The sequence below is a fragment of the Miscanthus floridulus genome, chromosome 18, assembly GCF_019320115.1.
Source record: "Miscanthus floridulus cultivar M001 chromosome 18, ASM1932011v1, whole genome shotgun sequence".
NCBI classification, from domain to species: domain Eukaryota; kingdom Viridiplantae; phylum Streptophyta; class Magnoliopsida; order Poales; family Poaceae; genus Miscanthus; species Miscanthus floridulus.
The window spans coordinates 54,814,958-54,836,850 of record NC_089597.1 but is presented as its reverse complement, the minus strand read 5'-3'; the positions used below and the strand labels follow the sequence as shown (position 1 = coordinate 54,836,850).

At 45.0% G+C, this 21,893-nt stretch overlaps 1 protein-coding gene across 1 annotated transcript; it reads left to right on the top strand.

The window, feature by feature from the left end:
* Positions 1-746: 746 nt before the first annotated feature.
* On the top strand, positions 747-2,436 carry LOC136522360 (3-ketoacyl-CoA synthase 5-like). The gene has a single exon (XM_066516189.1). It carries the CDS (start codon positions 794-796, stop codon positions 2,234-2,236), a length of 1,443 nt encoding a protein of 480 aa, XP_066372286.1. The 5' UTR covers positions 747-793; the 3' UTR covers positions 2,237-2,436.
* Positions 2,437-21,893: the final 19,457 nt, after the last annotated feature.

Here is a 21,893-nt window from a genome sequence, read left to right as displayed (position 1 = left end):
ATGCATCTGAGGAAGCCCTGCACAGTTGGCGTCGTGGAGCCGAATCGCCTAGCCTGCCTCCGTCGCGCCGGATCTCCATGGGGAGGAGCTTCTACTGCCGCCGCCGTTCTCGCCATAGAAGCCGCCCGTGGGCCCTCAGCCAGATCTACGGCGAGCGCTGCCAGAGAGGCCCCGCACGCCCCCTACAGCAGTATATACAACTATAAAACTAAACATTTTCCCCCTCAAAGAGAACGTGACAAAGCACAACTGTTTTTGTATGCTCACTTGAGCCAACCTACCATTTAGCGTTGGATATTAAGTCATTTTCGGGCCAAACCTCTATAAATCAATACGGAAGTAAGATAATATTTAGTCATTGTGATTTGAAATTTGACTTCTTGTACCATACCACTTTAACAAAGACAGAGTATCCTGAGTTAGTGACACAACAAAGCAATCCAACAATGGGCATCGCGCTATCCAATGAATGTACACGTACATGAATTGCATGCGACGAAGCAATGGCGTGTAGCACAATTCCTTGGTACACAAATGGGTGGCAAGTAACTGAAGCAAATTCATAACCGTTGTTGGTTATTAGTTGGTTGTATAAGTTTTTGATAACAAGTTGGTTGTATAAGTTTTTTATAACAAGTTGGTTGTAAGTTGGATATACACGTGACCAGGTAGCCCAGGGGATCTGCACTTTTAAATTCGGCCCCACGCAGGGACCCCTCCTCCCCATCTTCACTGTACATCTACAGTCTACACACACTACTGCACGCGAAACCCATAGTATAATACCACCGCAATGAGTTCATCACCAATTGGCAAGTACCTCAAAACAGTCTTCGCAAAGATAGTAGACAATTTCCTCTTGACAATCGCAGTGCCATTCGCCACTGCAGCTGTCATCGTGGGAGCAAGCAGGTCTGATGAGCTCACCCCTCTGCTTCATTCTGTCAGGAACACGGACGTGCTCACAATTGGGTTCCTCTTGGGCACAGCAGTGATCGCACTCGTCATGCGGCGCCCACGGGCGGTGTATCTCATTGACTACGCTTGCTTCCGTCCCCCAAATACCCACCGTGTTCCTTCCTCAGCCTTTGTCGAGCACGTCCAACAAGTCAGCCACTGGACTGAACGCAGTAAACGTTTCCTGAAACGTCTTTACGAACGTTCAGGCCTTGGTGAGGAAACATGCGTGCCTCTAGTGGGTCACTACATTGACCCGTACAAATACAGCAAGTTTGAGGACGGCCGCGAGGAGGCAGAGATGGCTGTCTTCTCGGCCATTGATGAACTGTTCTCGAAGACAAGCATTGCACCTCAAGCCGTCGATATTCTTGTCACAAACTGCAGCGAGTTCAATCCTACACCAACTTTCTCTGACATGATTATAAACCGGTACAAAATCCGCAGCGACATCCACCATGTCCACTTGTCCAGTATGGGGTGCAGCGCAGGGCTAATCTCGATAGAGCTTGTGAAAAACCTCCTGCAAGCTGCGCCATTCGGTGCAAATGCTTTAGTTGTTTCAACGGAGACCCTCAGTGCCAATCCCTACCCGGGAAACGAGCGAGCTATGCTGCTTCCGTTTTGCCTCTTTCGCATGGGCGGAGCTGCAGTGCTGCTGTCAACTTCCCCAAGCATGGCCAGATTCAGACTTAGGTGTATCATGCGTACACTCACGGCTTCAAGTGACCAGTCATACCAATGCATCTACAAAGAAGAAGATGACAAGGGATATACTGGTGTTAATCTCTCCACCGAACTGGTGGCCGTCGCTGCTAGAACTGTCAAAGACAACATGACGTCCATTGCGCCTCTTGTACTCCCACCCTCGGAAAAGCTTTTGTTTGCAGCATCCTTCACCGCACGGAAACTTCTCAATGGGCGGGTAAAGCTATATATCCCTGACTTCCTCTCTGTATTCCAGCACTTGTGCATTCATGCAGGCGGGCGTGCAGTAATTGATGGTGTCCAACGTAACTTCAGCCTATCGGACGAGAAGATTGAGCCATCAAGGATGACGCTACATCGATTTGGTAACACATCTAGCAGCTCAATTTGGTATGAACTGGCATATGTTGAGGCTAAGGGCCGCATGGACAAGGGCAATCAAGTGTGGATGATTGGGTTTGGCTCTGGGTTTAAGTGCAACAGTGCAGTATGGGAGTGCATTCGACCTGTCCACGATGCACATGGACCATGGGCTGACTGCATCGATCGTTATCCAGTGCATATTCCCTGATACGCACAAAGTATACCATAATAAATGGTGGATATGCAACAGCTAACATGCTGTTCCATCCACACGTAGCAGAGATAATGGACATGCATGTAACAGATAGCATGATATTACATCCACAAAGTTACCATAATGATATATCATGGATGCATAAAAAGCAGGTTTGTTACAAACAACCAAACCTGCTGTAAACTTGGAATCAGGCCCATGAGCAAATACTTATGCGCCCAACAACTTATATGTATCAATATGTTGCTGATGCAGATATGTGAAAATTAACAACAGTAACGTGTGACTATTTTCAGAAACATATGCAGACCCCCCACCCTAACGCGTCGTCTGTATAGGCGACTCAGGTGGTGACCCATCCGCCGCTGCTGAACCCCACCGCCGCTCCTCCTCCATGGCTGCCGCCACCGCTCTCTGGATAACTGTGGTGGCGGCCCGCTGTGGCGCCTAACAAGCACTACTGGAAACAGGGCATTTGCCGAATGCAAACTGCTTTACCGAGTGTCGAAAATCGGGCACTCGGCAAAGACTTTATTTGCCAAGTGCCGTACTCAGCAAAGACTTTCTTTGCCGAGTGCCGCACTCGGCAAAGAATTCGCCGAGTGCTGGGCACTCGGCAAAGGACTTCTTTGTCCAGTGTCAGGCTCTCGGCAAAAGCGCGGCACTCGGCATAGGCTGCCCCGCGTAACGGTGTTCGGCCACGTCCTTCTTTGCCGAGTGCCTGCTGTTAGAAACTCGGCAAAGATTTTTTTTTTTGGAAAATACTTTGCCGAGTGCCCCTGACATGGTGCTCGACAAAGATTCAATATTTTTTTAAAATGTCTTTGCCGAGTGCCTAACAGCTTCGGCACTCGGCAAAGGGAGGAATTAAAAAAATTACATTTTTTTTAAATACCTTTGCCGAGTGCCCCAGTGAAGGCACACGCCAAAGAGGAAATTTCTAAAAAAAAAATCAAAAATCATCTTTGTCGAGCGCCTTATTCTGAGCACTCGGCAAAGACCCCCTTTGCCGAGTGTCATGCCCCGGCACTCGGCAAAGTTATTTTTTTATTTTTGGCCTCCAAATTTTTTTGTGCAGCCCTTTTAAAGTACCAGGAACTCCTCATTAGAATTTGGGGATTTTTTGTGGTTTTTTTATATATTTAGTTACTTTATTTCGTTTACTTGATTTTTTTTTAAAAATATAAATTTGAACTGCATGTGGTACGAATAATGGAATTTAATGATTCAAAAAATGATAGTCATGTTACTGAGTGTAGTGTGAGGCCGTATCTAGGAACGGACCCGAAATTTCGGACATCTTGTTCATGAAACATGACCGCGAACTTGCGTGCGAAGTGTTTTTAAATTCTATAAAAAGCAAACGAAGTTCGAAAATCATGAAACTTGTTGAGATGTCGTGATATCGTATGTGGAGGCTATGATAAAAATTTCAGAAGATTTCGTGTACGTTGTCACGTACGATACGTCACATGTAGAGATGTCCTGGTTTGTAAGCATCGTACGTGACAACGTGCACGAAATCTTCTAAAATTTTTATCATAGCCTCCACATACGATATCACGACATCTCAACAAGTTTCATGATTTTCGGACTTTGTTTGCTTTTTATAGAATTTAAAAACACTTCGCACGCAAGTTCGTGGTCATGTTTTGTGAACAAGATGTCCAAAATTTTGGGTCCGTTCCTGGATACGGCCTCACACTACACTCAGTAACATGACTATCATTTTTTGAATCATTAAATTCCATTATTCGTACCACGTGCAGTTCAAATTTATATTTTTCAAAAAAATTCAAGTAAACGAAATAAAGTAACTAAATATATCAAAAACCCACAAAAAATCCCCAAATTCTAACGAGGAGTTCCTGGTACTTTAAAAGGGCTGCACAAAAAATTTGGAGGCCAAAAACAAAAAAAACTTTGCCGAGTACCAAGAATAAGGCGCTCGGCAAAGAGGTTTTTTGAATTTTTTTTAAAAAATTCCTCTTTGCTGAGTGCCTTCACAAGGGCACTCGGCAAAGGTATTTCAAAAAAAAATCTATCCTGATGGCCGGATCGGGGCACTCGGCAAAGTTGCCTCCTTTGCCGAGTGCCTCCCTGATCCGGCGCTCGGCAAAGGGGCGGGTGGGGGCACTTAGGCGAATTTGGCCGGGCAGTCCAAGCCACACAGATAGACAGCCCCCGCGCGTGCCGCTCCCGGCCAACGCTGCCCCGCGCCGCCAATCCCGACCCTCCCTACGCCGCCGCCCGCCAACGTCGGCCCGCCCCCGCGTCGGCCAGCCACCGGGCCGCCACCGACGCCACGCGCTGCCGCCCTTCCCGGTGCCATGCGCCGCCCGCCGCAGCCCCTCCCCGCGCCGTGCGCCAGCGCCTGCCCCCGCCCCCGCGCCGCGTGTGGCTGAGCGTGGCCAACTCGCCCACGCTGGCCCGCCAACGCCGGTGGGTGGAGGAGGGGAGGAGGAGGTGGAGGAGGTGGAGGAGGCGAGGAGGAGGCGAGGAGGAGGAGGAGGAGCGGGAGGAGGGGAGGAGGAGGAGGAGGAGACGGCCCTGCCCTCGGTCGCGCCCCGTGGGCCACCCGCCCTGACGCCACCCGTGCTCGACCTCGTTCCCAACTCCGACGACCCCAACCCCAACCCCTCCGCCGCCGCCCCTACCCCCGGCGCCCGTCAGGTATGCCCTCTCTCTTGTTGTTGTTGTGGTAGTGATAGTTGTAGTTGTAGTAGTAGTGCTAGTGGTAGTAGTAGTATTATTAGAAGTAGTGGTAGTAGTAGTAGAACTAGTGGTAGTAGCAGTAGTAGAACTAGTGGTAGTAGTAGTAGAAGTAGTGGTAGTAGTAGTAGTAGAACTAGTGGTAGTAGTAGTAGCAATACTGGTAGTAGTAGTAGAACTAGTGGTAGTAGTAGTAGCAATAGTGGAAGTAGTAGTAGAAGTAGTGGTACTACTTGGATATATTCTTCTGCATGGATTGATATCCAAACTATATGGCTTCTCTTGAGACATATGTGCTTGTTGGCCATCGTGCTGTTGTTTTTTGTAGGTTTTGGAAACCTCACCGTGCAGGGGAGGTTCTGCCGAATTTTTTTTAAATGACAGTATTTTGTTCCATTTTTGTAGAGAAGAGCCCGTCAGAGCCGAGTCGGAGTTCCCATCGTCGTGCCGGTCTGCCTGCACCGCGTCGCCTCACCACTGCACCGACCCGCCAAGGCCCTGCTAGCCTGACTCCGCCACCACCCTAGGTATAACCCCTCTTTCCGTATCATGGTCGTAGATCATGTAATCCAGTTAGGTGTCTCCCATTCGAAAGAGATACGGTTGGAGGTATGCAGATCTTTGCATATCTATGACCGTATCTGTTTCGAACTATCCACGTTTTTTGACAGCCCGCGGATACGTAGATGGGTTAGTTTCCATGGTCTGCTCCGGTCCGAGATAGAGTTTCCATGGTCTGTTTCCAAGCACGGAGCATGAGCGAGAGCCCGGCCATTCGCACATGGCCGACCGCTGCATATCACTAGGTCGACGCACTCGAGGTTATTCCTATTTTACTCGTCATACATTGATCTTTACACACCTTAATTAGCTTTGAATTACTGAAACATTGGAGTGAAATATTACAGGTCCGGCTGGAACAAGAAATGAGGCAACGTCAGGAGGTGGAGGCCGGGCAGCAGAGGATGACGGCCTAGCTGGAGGCCGAGCGGGCCGAGCTGGAGGCCGAGCGGGCCGAGCGGCAGGCCTAGGCACAGAGGCTGACGGACATTATGGAGTTCCTACAAGGTCTTGGGCAACGTGTGGGCTTCTCTCTACCAGCTGGGCTATTGGTTCCACCTCCGCCTCCGCGTCCTGCAGCTGTAGCTACTCCTATGAATATGAAAGTTTTTTTACTTTCGCTTATGCTTTGCTTGTATGGCCTCTACCTTCCTAGATTAGCTATCCAAATAATCTTATCTCATATGCAATCTTTTCTCCTTTGTGCAGTCTCCATCTGACGGTGGTTCTAATAATCCACCTCATACACCTCTGAATGATGGAGCTGGGTCTTCACCATAGTCGCAGTGGCCGAGATGAGTGCACGTTGTATTTTTTTTCATTTGTTGTTCACTTGGTGATGGACTTGTGATATACTTGTGATGCACTTGTGGACTTTGATGGACTTGTGATGGACTTGTGGATTTATTTGGATAGACTTGAGCACTTATTATTATATATATGATATATACTGTGATGGATGTGATATGTGCGGATGGATGTGTGGATGGATGAGATATATATGTGATGGATGAGATATATATGTGATGAATGAGATATATATGTGATATATGTTTGTATGAATTTATTTGTCATGATAGAATGTAAAAAAAATAAAAATTGCCATTTTGGGTCACTTTGCCGAGTGTTGCACTCGGCAAAGGACCCCATTGCCGAGTGCCATGGTCACAGCACTCAGCAAAGCTGGAAAAATGGGCGCTCAGAAAACCATTTTTCTAGCTTTGTCGAGTGCCATGACCATGGTACTCGGCAAAGATTTTTTAAAAAAAAATCAAACTTTGCCGAGTGCCGGCCAGAGGGCACTCGGCAAAGAATTTTTTTTAAAAAAAAATTCAGACTTTGCCGAGCGCCGGCCAGGGGGCACTCCGCAAAGAATTTTTAGAAAAAAATAAAACATCTTTGCCAAGGGCCGGATAGAGAGCACTTGGCAAAGATTTTTTTAAAAAAATAAAAAGTCTTTGCCGAGTGCCTGCAGGGTTGGCACTCGGCAAAGAGACCGTCAACGGGGCTGGCGCCGTGACGATCGCTTTTCTTTGCCGAGTGCCCCCGGGGCTCTCGGCAAAGCCTTTGCCGAGTGCAATTTGGCCTTTGCCGAGTACCTCAGGCACTCGGCAAAGAACCTGAATCTAGTAGTGAAGGCTACTACCCCAGAGTATCCTCCACCTCCTCCCTCCTCCCCTTCTGTCCTCATGATGAGGTTTCAATTTTTGGCGAAAAGGACGATCGACGGCAAGCAAGAAGACCAATGGGGCACCGGATCCGCGTCCTCTAGGTCCGAATCTGGTGACCCTTGCCCTAGATCTGGCTCTACCGAGCTGGTTGACGCTGAGACATTTCTGGCCGATGCATTTCTGGCAGACGGGCTAGACGCAGGCGTGGCGAGGCAGCGACCGAGGGTGCCAGCCTCGGCGCGCAGACAGGCGCTAGCTTAGCGAGGCGAGTGTGGCATGAGCCTAAGCGATGCGGAGGCCTACGGCCAAGTCGAGGAGGGTGGCGCGGTCATGGGTCTCCTCCATGCCACTGCTTGTGGTCGTGGGAATGCCGCACCGACTCATGGCTTGGGATCCAACAGCAAAGACGTCGCTCCGTCAGTTAGCAGCAGGCAAAGGGCCCCTCGTTTGGGTGGACTCCTTAACATCACTCGTCAAGGTGTATAGGCGGTGAGGGAAGACACTACGTGCTTGGATTGGTCGGATCTGGGGGTAACCTCCGGCATCGCTAATCCACTTTGTCTCCTCGTCGTCGAAAAAGTTCTGCATGCCAAGTTGCGATTTGCCCATGCTCCCACCGACATATGAAGTCTGGGTTAAAACCATGCTTGGCTGTAGCTCCAGGCCAGCGACGATGACCCTATGGCACCATATCCCCCCTGGAGGCATCACTGAATATTTCGGTTCCTGCTATCATGACAGCCCTTCATAACTTGTGGCCATCCGCTAGGCAGGTCCTAGGGCAAAATTCCTTTCGAGTCTGTTGCTCGGGACATCAATGGTGGCGTCCCTGGGCGTCGCTCCCCTTCCTAAAGGCATCGATACATCCATGCCCACATCCATCCGCGCTTCGGCGCATCCTTGAGCTCTTCCCCGATGCTCTCACCCCCTCTTGTATTGGTTTACCTACCCTCCTACCCATTGACTTTTGCACATAGTCTTGCTGGCAGGTGCTCACTGTCAATGGCTTGCTCTGTCATCCTCTATGTCACTTGAGTGCTCCACCTTATCATATGCTAGGTCACAGGGACCTTGATCTCCTCCTTTGGATCTCCTCATTCTCCTCCTGATGGTCCTCCCTTCTTTAAGGCTTCCTCCCCCAAAGGGCATTTGTGGGCGTCGGTTGGCCCCTAGATACTCTCATAAGGCGATGCGACTCACAGTTGTCGCCTATTGGCTCTGACTCTATGCCTTGCAACCTCCTGGTTGTCGTCTATCGGATCCAACTCAATACTTTATAGCTACATGTGGATTAGAGCTCTTCAGAGTCTGACATTGGTTATGACACACGATAGTGTCATAGTGGTTGCACTCGCTCAAGTTGTAGGCTGAGCTGATAGCTAAACCATGTTGTTTTGTTGTTATTTCTGTTAGTGTTGTGATATCTCTCTCCCACTTGTCATGTACTCCTTTGGCCTTCTAGGGTCGCCCCTATATTAGGTGCTCTGCACCCTCCATTCCTGGCTCTGCTGGTATCAGTGGAAAATTATTCAAGTGGGGACTTTTTGCCCCCCAGGTGACATCTTAAAAAACAACAGTGATGCGTTTCTAGTCCTATGAGAAACCAAGAGGGGTGAATTGGATGCTTGATTTCAAATTTAAAATATAGGACTCAATTTAACCTATTAATAGACAAACTATAAACTACTACAGTGAGACAATACTACAATACCCATTTCTACAATTGGTCAAAGAGCAATAATAGAGGTGAGCAAGCCGCCTGATATACATGTAGTCTAGGGTCGGTGTTAATTAGAGTTTCTAGAGGCGGTCCTACATGCTTGCTTTTGTTAATAAATTATTTAAAAGAAACCGACGAGCCCCACGACAAGGCCAGCTGAGCCCATTGGTGAGGCCCGCCATGCCCAATGATGATCTATCACCATGCACCCTCCTGTGCCGCTAGCCTTGATTGATAGTCTCCATACTACCACAAGTGGACCATCCTTGCTCGTGCTACCTCCTCCTACCACCCAACAAATTTGGAGGCCATCATCATTCTTCGTGCTGCCATATCTTGCCTCCACTAGATTTGGGATAGAAGAGAGAGTTAGGGCAAGCTAGAGAGGTAAGGAAGAGGGAGACAAGAGATGAGGTGATCCCCAAGCCAGATCTGCCTCGCCACCACTAGATCCAGACCTCATGACTCCCTACACTTTTCCTTGGGCCAGTTGCGCCACCGCACCTCATGACTTGAACTCGACCATGCCATGGCTAGCCAACCTGCATTCGCTGACGCATTCAGGTTGTGCCTTGCCCTTGACCCGCTAGACTGCTACTCTTGGAACATGCATCATGCTCGACCACGCCCGGGTCACACTGCTAGGGATAGGGCGGAGAGGATGGTGCTGGAAATTGGGCGAACAACGATGATGTTGCAGAAGGAATCTGCAAGCGCATGGATACACCGTTGCAGCACTTCACCCGGAAGTATTCAGGGTATCGTATTTTTTTAAAGGAACGGATGTGTAAAATGTCTCTTTGCTAGTTTGCCTAAGATAACAAAAAGAAAGATAGCTCTGGTAGTAAGGTTTTCTAAGGATAGAGATCCTAAGTTAAGATAGCTCTGCTACTATAGACTTGCCTCGGGCACCGGATAACACTTGGTCTACCAAGCGTTGTCGGCCTATAGCTCTACGCCAGACCAGGACGTGGGGGATTACAAGGGAGAGATAGGGCTATCACCACATGCCGCCTACCCCTCAACAGTGGAGTACGAGGCAAACGAAGGTAGCCTCAAGCCTAGACACCACGTCTATAATATCGTCTACTACTCTAGCGTGCTAGCAAGGGTTATCCATCTTTATCAGGGCCCATCTACTAGAGTATCCGCCATGGGGACGGATGACAAACACACAAGAATGTAGTAAACAAACATAACTTTTCTTAAGAACTCACCACCAAAGATAAACACGCACCTTATACTTCAAGTAGTATTCGACACATTGAGGTACAAGTGTAGAGGGAGCCGACAATCCCGGCACTCTGTCCATTCGATGTACAAGGGTCGCCAAGTACAAGAAGTAGAAGTAGCTGACACTCCGATACTCCTCCAATTCTTAACTCACTCACTCCCTATTCTAATTCTAGCTAAAGGCTAGGTAGGAATGTAGCTCTTCTTCTCTTCTTGCTCTCTTGTTGTGTGTTGTCTTCTTTGGGGGGCTCTCCTCCTTCTTTATAGTAGATTGGAGGCAGTTTGAGGAGGAATATTCCCCAGATACCCACCGCACCATCATACCAAGCATTTAATGCACCGCCATTCCAAAGCTGGGCTTGAGGCACGCTAGTGGTGGTGCGAGCGCACTAGGGGTGGTGCGGGCGCACTAGGGGTGGTGCGGGCACGCCAGTGGTGGTGCGAGCGCACTAGGGGTGCGGCCACACCCCAACTGGGCCCAAATGAGCCCAGGTTTGGCTGGTGGCCTCCTGTGACCTTCTAGAGTGGGCCTATGGAGTTTGGCGTCATTTGGAGCACGTTTGCTTTGTGTTTTGTGCTTTTTTCTCCACCTAGTTAGGCCCTAATTTGCTTGGTAAGTGGGCCTTCTCCCCTTGGGCTCATGTCGGGTGTTTGTTTTGCTATGTTCTTTGTGTACTTTTGGCACGTTTGTTATGTTATCCCGACATGTACTCCTACAAATGGTAAATCACGAAAACTCATAGAATTCATTAGTTATAAGTCCTAATTCTAAGTTTGGTGTTCATTTGTGCAGATTTTATATCAGAGTTGGCGATAAGAATTATGAGTTAAGCACCGCCAACAATCTCCCTCACACTTAATCCTTTGTTCGTCCTCGAGTAAAGTCTTATGGACTAAGCGGGTTCATATTCTTGATTTGAAATCTGCATACAAGTTATTCCAAGCTTCACCTAAACCTGTGAACTTTCAAGTATCTACCAAAATATCTTGGGTAATTGAAAAATGGAACAGCTTGGATTCAAATCTTCTCACTCTATCTTTGCTCAGAAACTTGGGTTTTTGTATGGTTTTGAAAACATAAAGATAGCTTTTGTTCCTTGAATGATTCTCTCAAGTCACTCAAATATGTAAGTGGTTCCCCACCAAGGCATATTTTGAATGTTTGCCTTCTCTTTGATCATCCTACTTCTAAAAGCTTATATGGAGCTTGGATAGGGATGAAATTTGAGGCACACTTACCTTTCATATGTTGTAAAGTCAAATTCTGAATCCACTGGAGAGAAGCATCATACTCTTAGATCAAAACCATGCAAGTGTGTGGAATTTGATGGAACTATACTCCTCTATTTGATATGATCTCTTTCTCTAGATTTTATTTTCAGACATGGCTAGCTTATTTTCTTATGAGCCTTCATGTGCCCATATGTTTTTCTTCAAATATCTTAGGACCTTCATGTGTCCCTATATATTTTTGTCAATACTTTGGGACCTTCATGTGTCCCATTTTTTCAATTCTTTTTGCATAGCATTTTTGTCTCTCTGGAAAATGCTAGATCATATATTTGAAGCATGGAGTATTTATTTGCTGGTGATGGAAACATGTTTTACCGTATTCCCAGTGTAGGAATAGTTGTTTATTTGTGGTGTGTATGTGAGTTTTGATCATGGGAGCATGAAAAACCTCTCAACAGGGGTCACAAAACTTGACCAAACTCAGCACAAAGTATGAGGCATAAGTGGAAGGTTTTTGTCATGTATGAACACATATGGCCTTGGTAGGTATTTGTATATCATTCAAGGAACATGCTATTTTGAATTTTGTTTTATAAAGATAAACCCCAAGTTCTTTGCAAGAATGAGCAAGCGTCATGTTATCTTACTATATCTCATTCGTCAATCACTTAGATAAAAATGGGGTTCCTATGATAAGTGTTCACAAGTTTTTAGGAATATTAGCAAGGAATAAAGAGTATACAAACTTTTCATCATTGGAAGATATGGAGATGGACTAATCACTTTGTAGTTTATCTTAAAATTTGTTCAGTTTTAAATTCTTATTGTTCTAAGTATGGAGAGAGAGAGTGAGTTTCACAAACCAAAGTTTTGAACATGGCGATCTTTTTGTGCAACTGAGTTGGAGGCGAGTGTGGCGCCTCCCCAACACTTGTTTTCTTACATGTCTTATTTGTAAACAAAAGAAAACCAAAACAAGTGTAGACAACAATTCTACTAAAAATCTTTATTGAATTTGAGATGTACTTAGTTTGAGTTAGGAAATTAAACAAGTGTAGACAACAATTCTACTGAAAATCTTTATTGAATTTGAGATGTACTTATTTTGAGTTAGGAAATTTGTTAAAAGCAATTAATTTTATTACATCTATTTTTTCTTTGGGATTATATGAAGGCTCCAACAAAACTTTTAATCGTTGACTGTTTACCTTAAAAGCATTACCTTCATCGTCTTGAATTGTGATCACGCCATGTGATGACGTGTTGACGATGGTATACGGTCCTTTCCACTTACTCCGAAGTTTTCCTTCACCGAAGAGCTTGACTTTGGAGTTGAATGGAAGAACTTTGTCTCCTTCCTCGAACTCTTTTTGCTTGATTCGGTGATCGCACCATCTTTTGGTTCTTTCTTTATAAAGCTTGGCACTATGGTAAGCCTTCTCCCTCCATTCTTCTAACTCAGCAATTTGCTTTTATCAGTTTCTACCAGCTAGTTTTATGTCCATATTCTAGCTCTTAATTGCCCAGTGAGCCCTATGCTCTAGCTCAACTGGTAAGTGGCAATTTTTTCCATAAATGAGCTGGTATGGTGACATGCCAATGGGAGTTTTGTAAGCTATCCTGTATGCCCAAAGTGCATCAGGTAGCTTGTCCTTCCAGCCTTTTCCCATCTCATTGATCATTTTCTGCAGGATGATTTTGATTTGCTTGTTCGACGTTTCTGGCTGACCGCTTGTTTGAGGATGATAGGGTGTGGCTATGTTGTGCTTTGCTCTAAGCTCCCTCAAAAAGTTTCAGAAGGTCTTATCAGTGAAGTGAGACCCTCCGTCACTTATGACCATTTTGGGTGTTCCAAAGTGAGGGAAAATCACTTCATGGAACATCCTTCAGGCATGCTTGGCATCAGCAGCTCTACATGGTAAGGCTTCCACCCATTTGGATACATAGTCAACGGCTACCAGGATGTACTCGCTGTCATGGGATTTTGGGAATGGTCCCATGAAGTCAATGCCCTAGACATCAAATATCTCCACTTGCATGTTGTAATGGAGGGGCATTGCGTTGCAAGCAGTGATGCCTCCTTATAGCTGGCATTTTTTACACCTTCGGATGAATTCTTTGGTGTCTTCGAACATCATTGGCTAGAAGAACCCGCACTGCTAGATTTTGACTTGTGTGTGGAATACTCCATAGTGACCTCCATATGGTGTTGCATGGCATTTCTCGAGGATTTGTACTCCTTCCGCCATTGGCACGCACCTCCTCAATAGTCTATTAGAACACACCCTGTACAGGTATGGGTCATCCCAAAGGTGATGACTGCTCTTGGCTTGTAGCTTTTTCTTATTCTCCCCTAGTGGTACATATCCTGCAACCATGAAGTTCACGGTGTTTGCGTACCATGGGTTGGAGTATGTCACCTTCAGTAGCATGTCATCGCGTAGGAAGTCGTTTATTGGTGGCTCGTGCATGTTAGTGACTTACATACGCAACAAATGATCTACGACAGTATTTTCTACTCCTTTTTATCTTTTATTTCAAGGTCAAATTGTTGGAGTAGAAGTACCCATCTTATTAATCTAGGTTTAGCGTCTTTCTTAGTGAGCAAGTATTTTAATGAAGCATGATCAGTGAAAACGACAACTTTTGCTCCTACTAAGACCGAAACTTGTCAATAGCAAAGACAACTGCTAGAAGCTCTTTTTCAGTGGTAGTGTAGTGAAGTTGTGCTCCAGTCAGTGTTTTGCTAGCGTAAGCGATCGCATGATGCTTCTTATCTTTGGTTTGGCCAAAGGACCGCCCCAACAGCATAGTCGCTAGTATCACATATGATCTCGAAAGGTAGCGACCAATTGGGTGGTTGGATGATTGGTGCTGAGATGAGTGCTTTCTTAAGGGTATGGAAAGCATTTAAGCACTCATCGGTGAACTCAAAAGGTGCATCCTTAGCTAACAGGTTCATGAGGGGTCTAGAGGTTTATGTAAAGTCTTTGATAAAACATTTGTAGAACCTCGCATGACCTAGGAAGCTACGGATTCCTTTCACATTCACAGGGGGTGGTATTTGCTCGATAACCTTGATCCTGGCTTTGTCTACCTCGATCCCCCTCTCAGACACAAGGTGCCCAAGGATGATGCCTTCTTGGACCATGAAGTGGCACTTTTCCTAATTAAGTACCAGGTCCTTCTCTTTGCAACGTTGCAAGACTTTGTCTAAATTTTCTAGACAATGATCAAAAGTTTTTCCATAGACTAAAAAGTCATCCATGAAAACTTCCATGATCTCTTCAATCATGTCTGAGAAAATAGACATCATACACCATTGGAACGATGCTGGTGCATTGCACAACCTGAAAGATATTCATCTGTACGCATATGTTCCATATGGGCAGGTGAAAGTAGTCTTGCTTTGGTCATCGGGGTGGATGGGAATCTGATGATACCCTGAATATCCATCAAGGAAATAGAAGAAAGAATGCTTCGTCAATCGCTCTAACATTTCATCAATCAAGGGCAATGGGAAGTGGTCTTTCTTGGTAGCCGAGTTGAGTTTTTGGTAATCTATACACATTGTCCACCCCATGAAGGTTCATTGTGGGATCATTTCATTTTTATTATTCTCCACGACCATCATTCCTCCTTTCTTGGGTACCACTTGGATGGGACTAACCCAATCGTTATGTGGTATGGGATAAATTATCCAAGCGTGAAGAAGTTTTAGGACCTCCTTCTTCATGACTTCCCGCATCGCATTATTTAGCCTACGCTGAGGTTCTTTAGACGATGTTCTAGAGGGGTCAATTGGGATGCGATGGGTACAGAGGGTTGGACTTATCCCCTTAAGATCTTGAAGGGAATACCTAAAAACAGGCCTATGTTTCTCTAAGATGGCGATGAGTTTGGCTGTCTCCTCATCAGTAAGTTTGTTGCTTATGATTACAGGAGTTTTGGTGTCGCCATTAAGAAAAGCATAACGTAGGCCAGCGGGTAGGGGCTTAAGTTCAATTGGAGGTCATGCCCGCGCTTCCTCCATGGGAAGATCAATGGTTTCGCCTAATTCGTCCTCCTCTTCAATGAAAAGTTTGGCATCTTTCTCTAAGGACGACTCAGGAGATTCAAAGGGTGAAATAGACATGACCTCCTTGGGTAATTTTGGATAGGGGAGAGATTCTGCCACCGAGTTTTTAGCTCGAGTGATGGGAATGGAAAAAGTGTCTATCCCCAGCTTTATGTCTAGGTCCCATGATGTGGGCGGCTCTATGAAGAATTTTTCTAGCGGATGCCCTATCATTATGTCAAAATCTTGGATGTCAACGACATGAAAATCAAGGGCCATTTCGACATTATCATGATGTACTATTACATTGTGCAGGATCCCACATCCTTTTAGGCTGGACCGTGGGGCAACCCTAAGAGATTTGTTCATCGGAGCAAAAGGTTCAGCACCTAAGTAGGTGTGTGCGAAAGATGTGGACATGAGATTTGCTCCAACAGTAGGATTGTAAAGCAGTCTACCATGGTTCTATAGATTTGGCATTGGACGGTTAAAGAAGGGGTGTGAATATGAATTTCTTCTGGAGAAAGCTCCCCTTCTTCTACCTATTCGCAGCTTAGGATAGAAGTCAACCCCTAATGGATCCCCTAAGGAATTCTTTGTCTAGAGGGTTAAGGGGAGTGACAGGAACTGGTCGTCACTTTTGGTATGAGTATTTTGAAGTATTTCCAAAATCTTCATGAAATTCATCCTCGAAAAATGGAAATTCTGAAGGTTGAAAACCTTCCTCCGGAGTTTCTCGTTCGGGTGAGGGTCTCTGGATGGGAGTTATAGGTTCTAACTCAACCGAAGAGACTTCCTCATGGCTTGACTCAGGCTCTACGTGGAGGGGTTCTAGGGGAGGAGTGTTTTCTAGAATGCAATCTAGTAACACTTCTCCTTCCGCTATGGTTTTATGGTTGAATGAACCTCCGACAGCGATATCAAGCTGTAGGACAGATTCCTTGCTAAGGCCTAACCAAAAATGTTGTAACAGCACATGGTTTGGTATAGACAAGTCTGGGCCAGAGTGTGTTAGGATTGAAAATCTGGCCCAAGCTGCACCTATGGTTTCCTTCTCTTTTTGTTGGAAGTTGAGATTCTCCTGTCCCAGGGAAGCGATTCGAGATATAGGGAAGAACATGAGATAGAATATGTTCCTCAATTCTTCCCAATCTCCAGCTACCTTCCCTACGTTGTGGGCATACCATTGTTTCACCCTCTCATCAAGTGAGAAATGAAACAACTTCCACCAAAGTGTTTCTTGTGACATGCCTGAAATGGTCAGGCAAGCACAGAGCTGCTCAAACTCCCATAGGTGATGATATGGGTTTCATAGTCTAAACCTAAGAAGGTTTGTTCCCAAATCATGGCTATAAAGCCATGGCAGAGTTCATAGCTAGAAGTTGTGATTGGCTTCGATGATTGTGGTGGCTCTAAGAACTCTCCCTTGGGAGCAGAAAGTTCTTGAATTGTTTTTGGCTCCATTAGAGAAGAATAAAAAAAGAAAAGAAAGGTAAAATAAAGGATACATGGGCGAACTAGGTTCAGAGATAAATACGACAACCGTTCCCCGACAACGGCGCCAAAAATGCTTGTTGGTGTTTCTTAGCGTAAGAAGAAGGAATCCGCAAGCGCATGGATACACTATTGTATCACTTCACCCAGAAGTATTTAGGGTATCATATTTTCCTAAAGGAACGCATGTGTAAAATGTCTCTTAGCTAGTTCACCCAAGATAACAAGAAGGATAGCTCGGGTAGTGAGGTTTTCCAAGGATAGAGATCCTAAGTTAAGATAGCTTTGCTACTATAGACTTGCTTCGGGTACCGGATAATACTTGGTCTGCCAAACATTGCCGGCCCATAGCTCTACACTAAACCCTAATGTGGGGGATTACAAGGGGCGGACATGGTAGTCACCACCTACCACCTACCCACCAATCGTGGAGTATGAGGCAAATGAAGGTAGCCTCAAGCCTAGACACCATGTATATGCTATTGACTACTACTCTAGCGTGCTACCAAGGGTTATCTGTCTTTATCAGGGCCCTTCTACTACAGTATCTGTCAGGGGACTGATGATAAACATGCAAGAATGTAGTAAACAAAGATAACTTTTCTTAACAACTCACCACCAAAGATAAACATGCACCTTATACTTCAAGTAGTATTCGACACATTGAGGTACAAGTGTTGGGGGAGCCAACAATCCTGGCACTCTGTCCACTCAATGTACAAGGGTCGCCAAGTACAAGAAGTAGAGGTAACCGACACTCCGGTGCTCCTCCAACTCTTAACTCAGTCACTCCCTATTCTAATTCTAGCTAAAGGCTAGGTAGGAATGTAGCTCTTCTTCTCTTATAGCTCTCATGTTGTGTGTTGTCTTCTTTGGGGGGCTCTCCTCCTTTTATAGTAGATTGGAGGCGGTTTGAGGAGGAATTTTCCCTGAATACCCACCGCACCATCATACCAAGCATTTTATGCACCGCCATGCCAAAGCTAGGCCCGAGGCGCGCCAGTGGCGGTGCGAGCACACCAGGGGTGCAGCCGCACCCCAACTAGGCACAAATGAGCCTAGGTTTGGCTGGTGGCCTCCTGTGACCTTCTAGAGTGGGCCTATGGAGTTTGGCATCATTTGGAGCACGTTTGCTTTGTGTTTTGGGCTTTTTGCTCCACCTAGTTGGGCCCTGATTTGCCTGGTAAGTGGGTCTTCTCCCCTTGGGCTCATGTCGGGTGTTTGTTTTGCTAAGTTCTTTGTGTACTTTTGGCACATTTCTTATGTTATCCCGACAAGTCCTCCTGCAAATGGTAAATCACCAAGACTCGTGGAATTCATTAGACAAAAGTCCTAATTCTAAGTTTGGTGTTCATTTATGCAGATTTTATGTGAGACTTGGTGGTAAGAATTATGAGTTAAGCACCGCCAACAGATGGTGCTATTCAGTCGAGTGAAATGGGATGGATTGGAGTGGTTGAGTGGGGTAAGGTTGTCGTTATTATTAGCACTGGGTACCCTCACCACATGGAAAATAGTCTAAATGGGATGGAGTGGGACGAGCATACTGAATGGGTGGCCCAAATCAGATGGGGTACCTCAAGTAACTTGTTATGGCATTGACTTGACAAACTTAGAAGCCAATCAATCTGTAAAGATCCACTCAGATCCGTCTCTCTTTTCCTTGTAAAAAATTAGAAAATTATTGGATATGACTAGGGTTACTCGATGTAAACACTACCTGCGAACTATATCAGGAGGGTAGCTTTCCTTGCTTTGTGAGATGAGCTCTTATAGCAATCAACCTTTAGCAACATCAGCACCCCTTTAGCCCAAACACATTGCGCGTAGAGAAACATTATTATCCACTAATGTAGGGCGTCCCATGATGGAAAAGGGGATCCCGATTTTTTGTCAGGTGGAAGTAACTATCGATTTGATGGAGATGCAATGTACCAATCTAGCTTCATATCCAAAGACCCAAACCCTGCAACCTTACCACCACATCTCCTCTAGTTATGAAGCATCTCACTCTACCATGTTGACCTCATTGAGAAGGCTAATCTCTGCCCACGAATCGAAGAATACAACCAAGAACTTGAAAGAATCTAATCTGAATGAAGTTTGAGTCTCACAAACAGATAAACTACAACTATTCAATGATAGATTAATCTAAAAAACCCAAACCCTAACTTGGGTAGTAGGTACTGAATAAATAGTCTAAGGGACGGCCAAGGACCCCTATTCGTGTCCCTAAAGACATAAAGACGGTGATGTAAGGATGTTCACTTGTTTTGATGATTCTGAAGGAAATTTGATGTTGGACCAGTGCCAATGGAAATCTTATCTTCTTAGCTTTACATGCAAAGGTAGTACATCTAAATTGGAGTCCGTATGTGATCAAGACATCCGTTTTAGTGCACGCTACTCCTACAGTCCGAGATGGACTCGAACTTGATATGGATTGGGCCTCCAACTTATCTTAGATGCCCATGCTGGTCTTCTAAGGTGGTTTCCAAGGAGGAGGATGTCCTTGGGCATCCTTGGGCTGTTCTGCACATGGTTGTTGCATGCTCCCAACCTACTTGGGCAAGTGTCCCAGGGCTGATTAACAAGCCATGATGACATTGTAGCATCTGATAGAAACATCAATACCTTATTATGACGATATTGAGGTGGGATTAGATCTATTTCAAAACTTATCAAACAAGTTTTTCATCAATGCTACCGAAGGAGATCATGGTGTGACCAACTTGACGACCACTAGTGTACAATCTCTTGGTGTGCGCAAGCATTGATAGCATGGAGGTATGCAAACCTCACTAAACATTAGGAATAAATATAGAGAAAGCACTAAACTGACCTCTAACTGGACTAAGCACTTTGCAAAGCACTCTTGCTAATTGCGTAATATGTCCTTAAGCACTTTTGGTGACTAGAGCACTAATTGATGAGCCTCAACTCATTAGCAACTTCCCTTAGATACAATACACTTCATTTGGCCAGTTGGGGGGGCAGCCATTAGCTTTGGACTGCACAAAAGCAGTGAGCACTGGAGAGCTCCAGTGACCCCTATCGGAGAGTTGCAGTACTGGCCATGTAGACTAGTTGTTAGCAAACCTTTGGAGAGCCTAAGCTTTGGTGCACTATTAGAGAGTTTTGGTGAATGTATCACCTCCACTGTGTCTCCAACACCCTCTCTGTAACTATAGTTCAATGCACTCTAATCTTCATTTCTTTGTGTCTTTAAGTGTGGGCTTCTTCTACTTGATGTCTTGGACTTCTTGCTTGTTTTCTAGGGTATTCAAAGTATCTCCTTGACCTTTGCTTAGGATGTTGATCACATGATTACCACTGTAGCATTGTCGAAATCCATCCTTGGATCCAGAGGACTAAAACCCTGTATACTAGCAAAGAACATTAGTCCAATGGATCATGTTGTTACTGAATCACTAAATGGCCCTAGGTAGGTGCGTGCCATTTTTCTCACGATCGCCTTCTTTTTGGTGATTTGATGACAACACAACTAAAAAAAGCAATAAATAATACCAAATTGAGACTACCTACTTACTTCGATGCAATCTACATATGAGCAATATCATATGATACTAATTGAAATGCAAAAAAATACCAATTTGAACTACCTTACCTTGCTCTTACCAATTATATTTGTCCCCCTTTATGTGACATTATAGACATAAGCTTCCCCTTGCTCCATAATCCACTTCTCCCTTTCTAGAACCAATCTCCTTCATCTTACTTGTAATCATCAGAAAAAAAATGAAAATATATTATTTTTGGTGCTTTTGGTATTTACTGTTTTATGGGCTTGATTTGGTTCACAAATTCTTCCCCATTGGAATCAAGTACCAAAAGAGCAAGGCATTAGTAGTACAAGGGAGCAATTATTTTGATCCTTTGATTTTGAGTGGAGTGGATCACAATACTTGACTTTGACATTATTACATAGGTTAAGGCCCCCCAAAGTGTATGCATATAACCAAGGGGGACTCTGACAAAACATATGTATTACGGAGCCTCCCACCAAACAATTTGATTATTATTTCTGCTTATGCTGACGCCGGCTTCACAACTTTGAAACTAGAAAATTCGAGAATCGAAAAAATCCACATGGTATGATGATTATAATTGAGTCTGCTATATGGGGAAACACAATTAAGCAGGACCACTAGAAGATCTTTATTAGTTTGTTTAGATGGATTATTATAAGAAATACAAACACGATACAAAATTGTGAAATATAAAGAATCACAGAGCTGTGAGAAATATGTTCCAAGGATAAAAATAAAAAAAAATAGAAAAAAAAACGGAATGAAGGGAGAATGAAACAGAAAATGAAACAAACATAAAGGAGGGACATGGATTGTGATTGGGGCAGACATTACCACGCAAGCTGTGTGTGGCATTCCCGCCCATGCGTAGGCGACAAATTAAAATGACACCATATAGTTTCGATTTAGGGGAAGGATTTTAGCGTGCCGTCTTTGCTTTATCTCGATCATGCATGTCAGAGCCATATTCATCGGCAGCCTCCATAAATAATAGTATTAGCAGTTCGCAACATAGTAACTGATTGGTAACACACTAGTGACACTACGCGATTTATAATGACCATCTATCAACTTATCTGCCTCCAACCATAATTTAATTAATGCAGGCACGTGAATTACGCACAGTGAACTGTGGACATTACTATGGAACAACAGTTAATGCTAGCACACTACCAGTCTATCAACATGACAAGCAAAAGTTTTCCCAAAAAAAAAAAAAAAAAAAAAACATGACAAGGAAAAGAAACAGTACGGAAAATAATCCTTAAGTATGGTTGGCAAGTAAGAGCAAATTGATCAGTGTTGGTGTCCACTTTGATAAACAGTGTCACATCTGTTTTGCCGTTTTAAACTCTCTCGCACTCTGGCCAGTCTTCTCCATTCTCACCTCCCTCACATTGCTCCATCTACAAGCTGCAGC

Excerpts from the sequence above, each read along its gene's own strand:
- LOC136522360 (XM_066516189.1), top strand. The coding sequence starts at position 794 with ATGAGTTCATCACCAATTGGCAAGTACCTCAAAACAGTCTTCGCAAAG.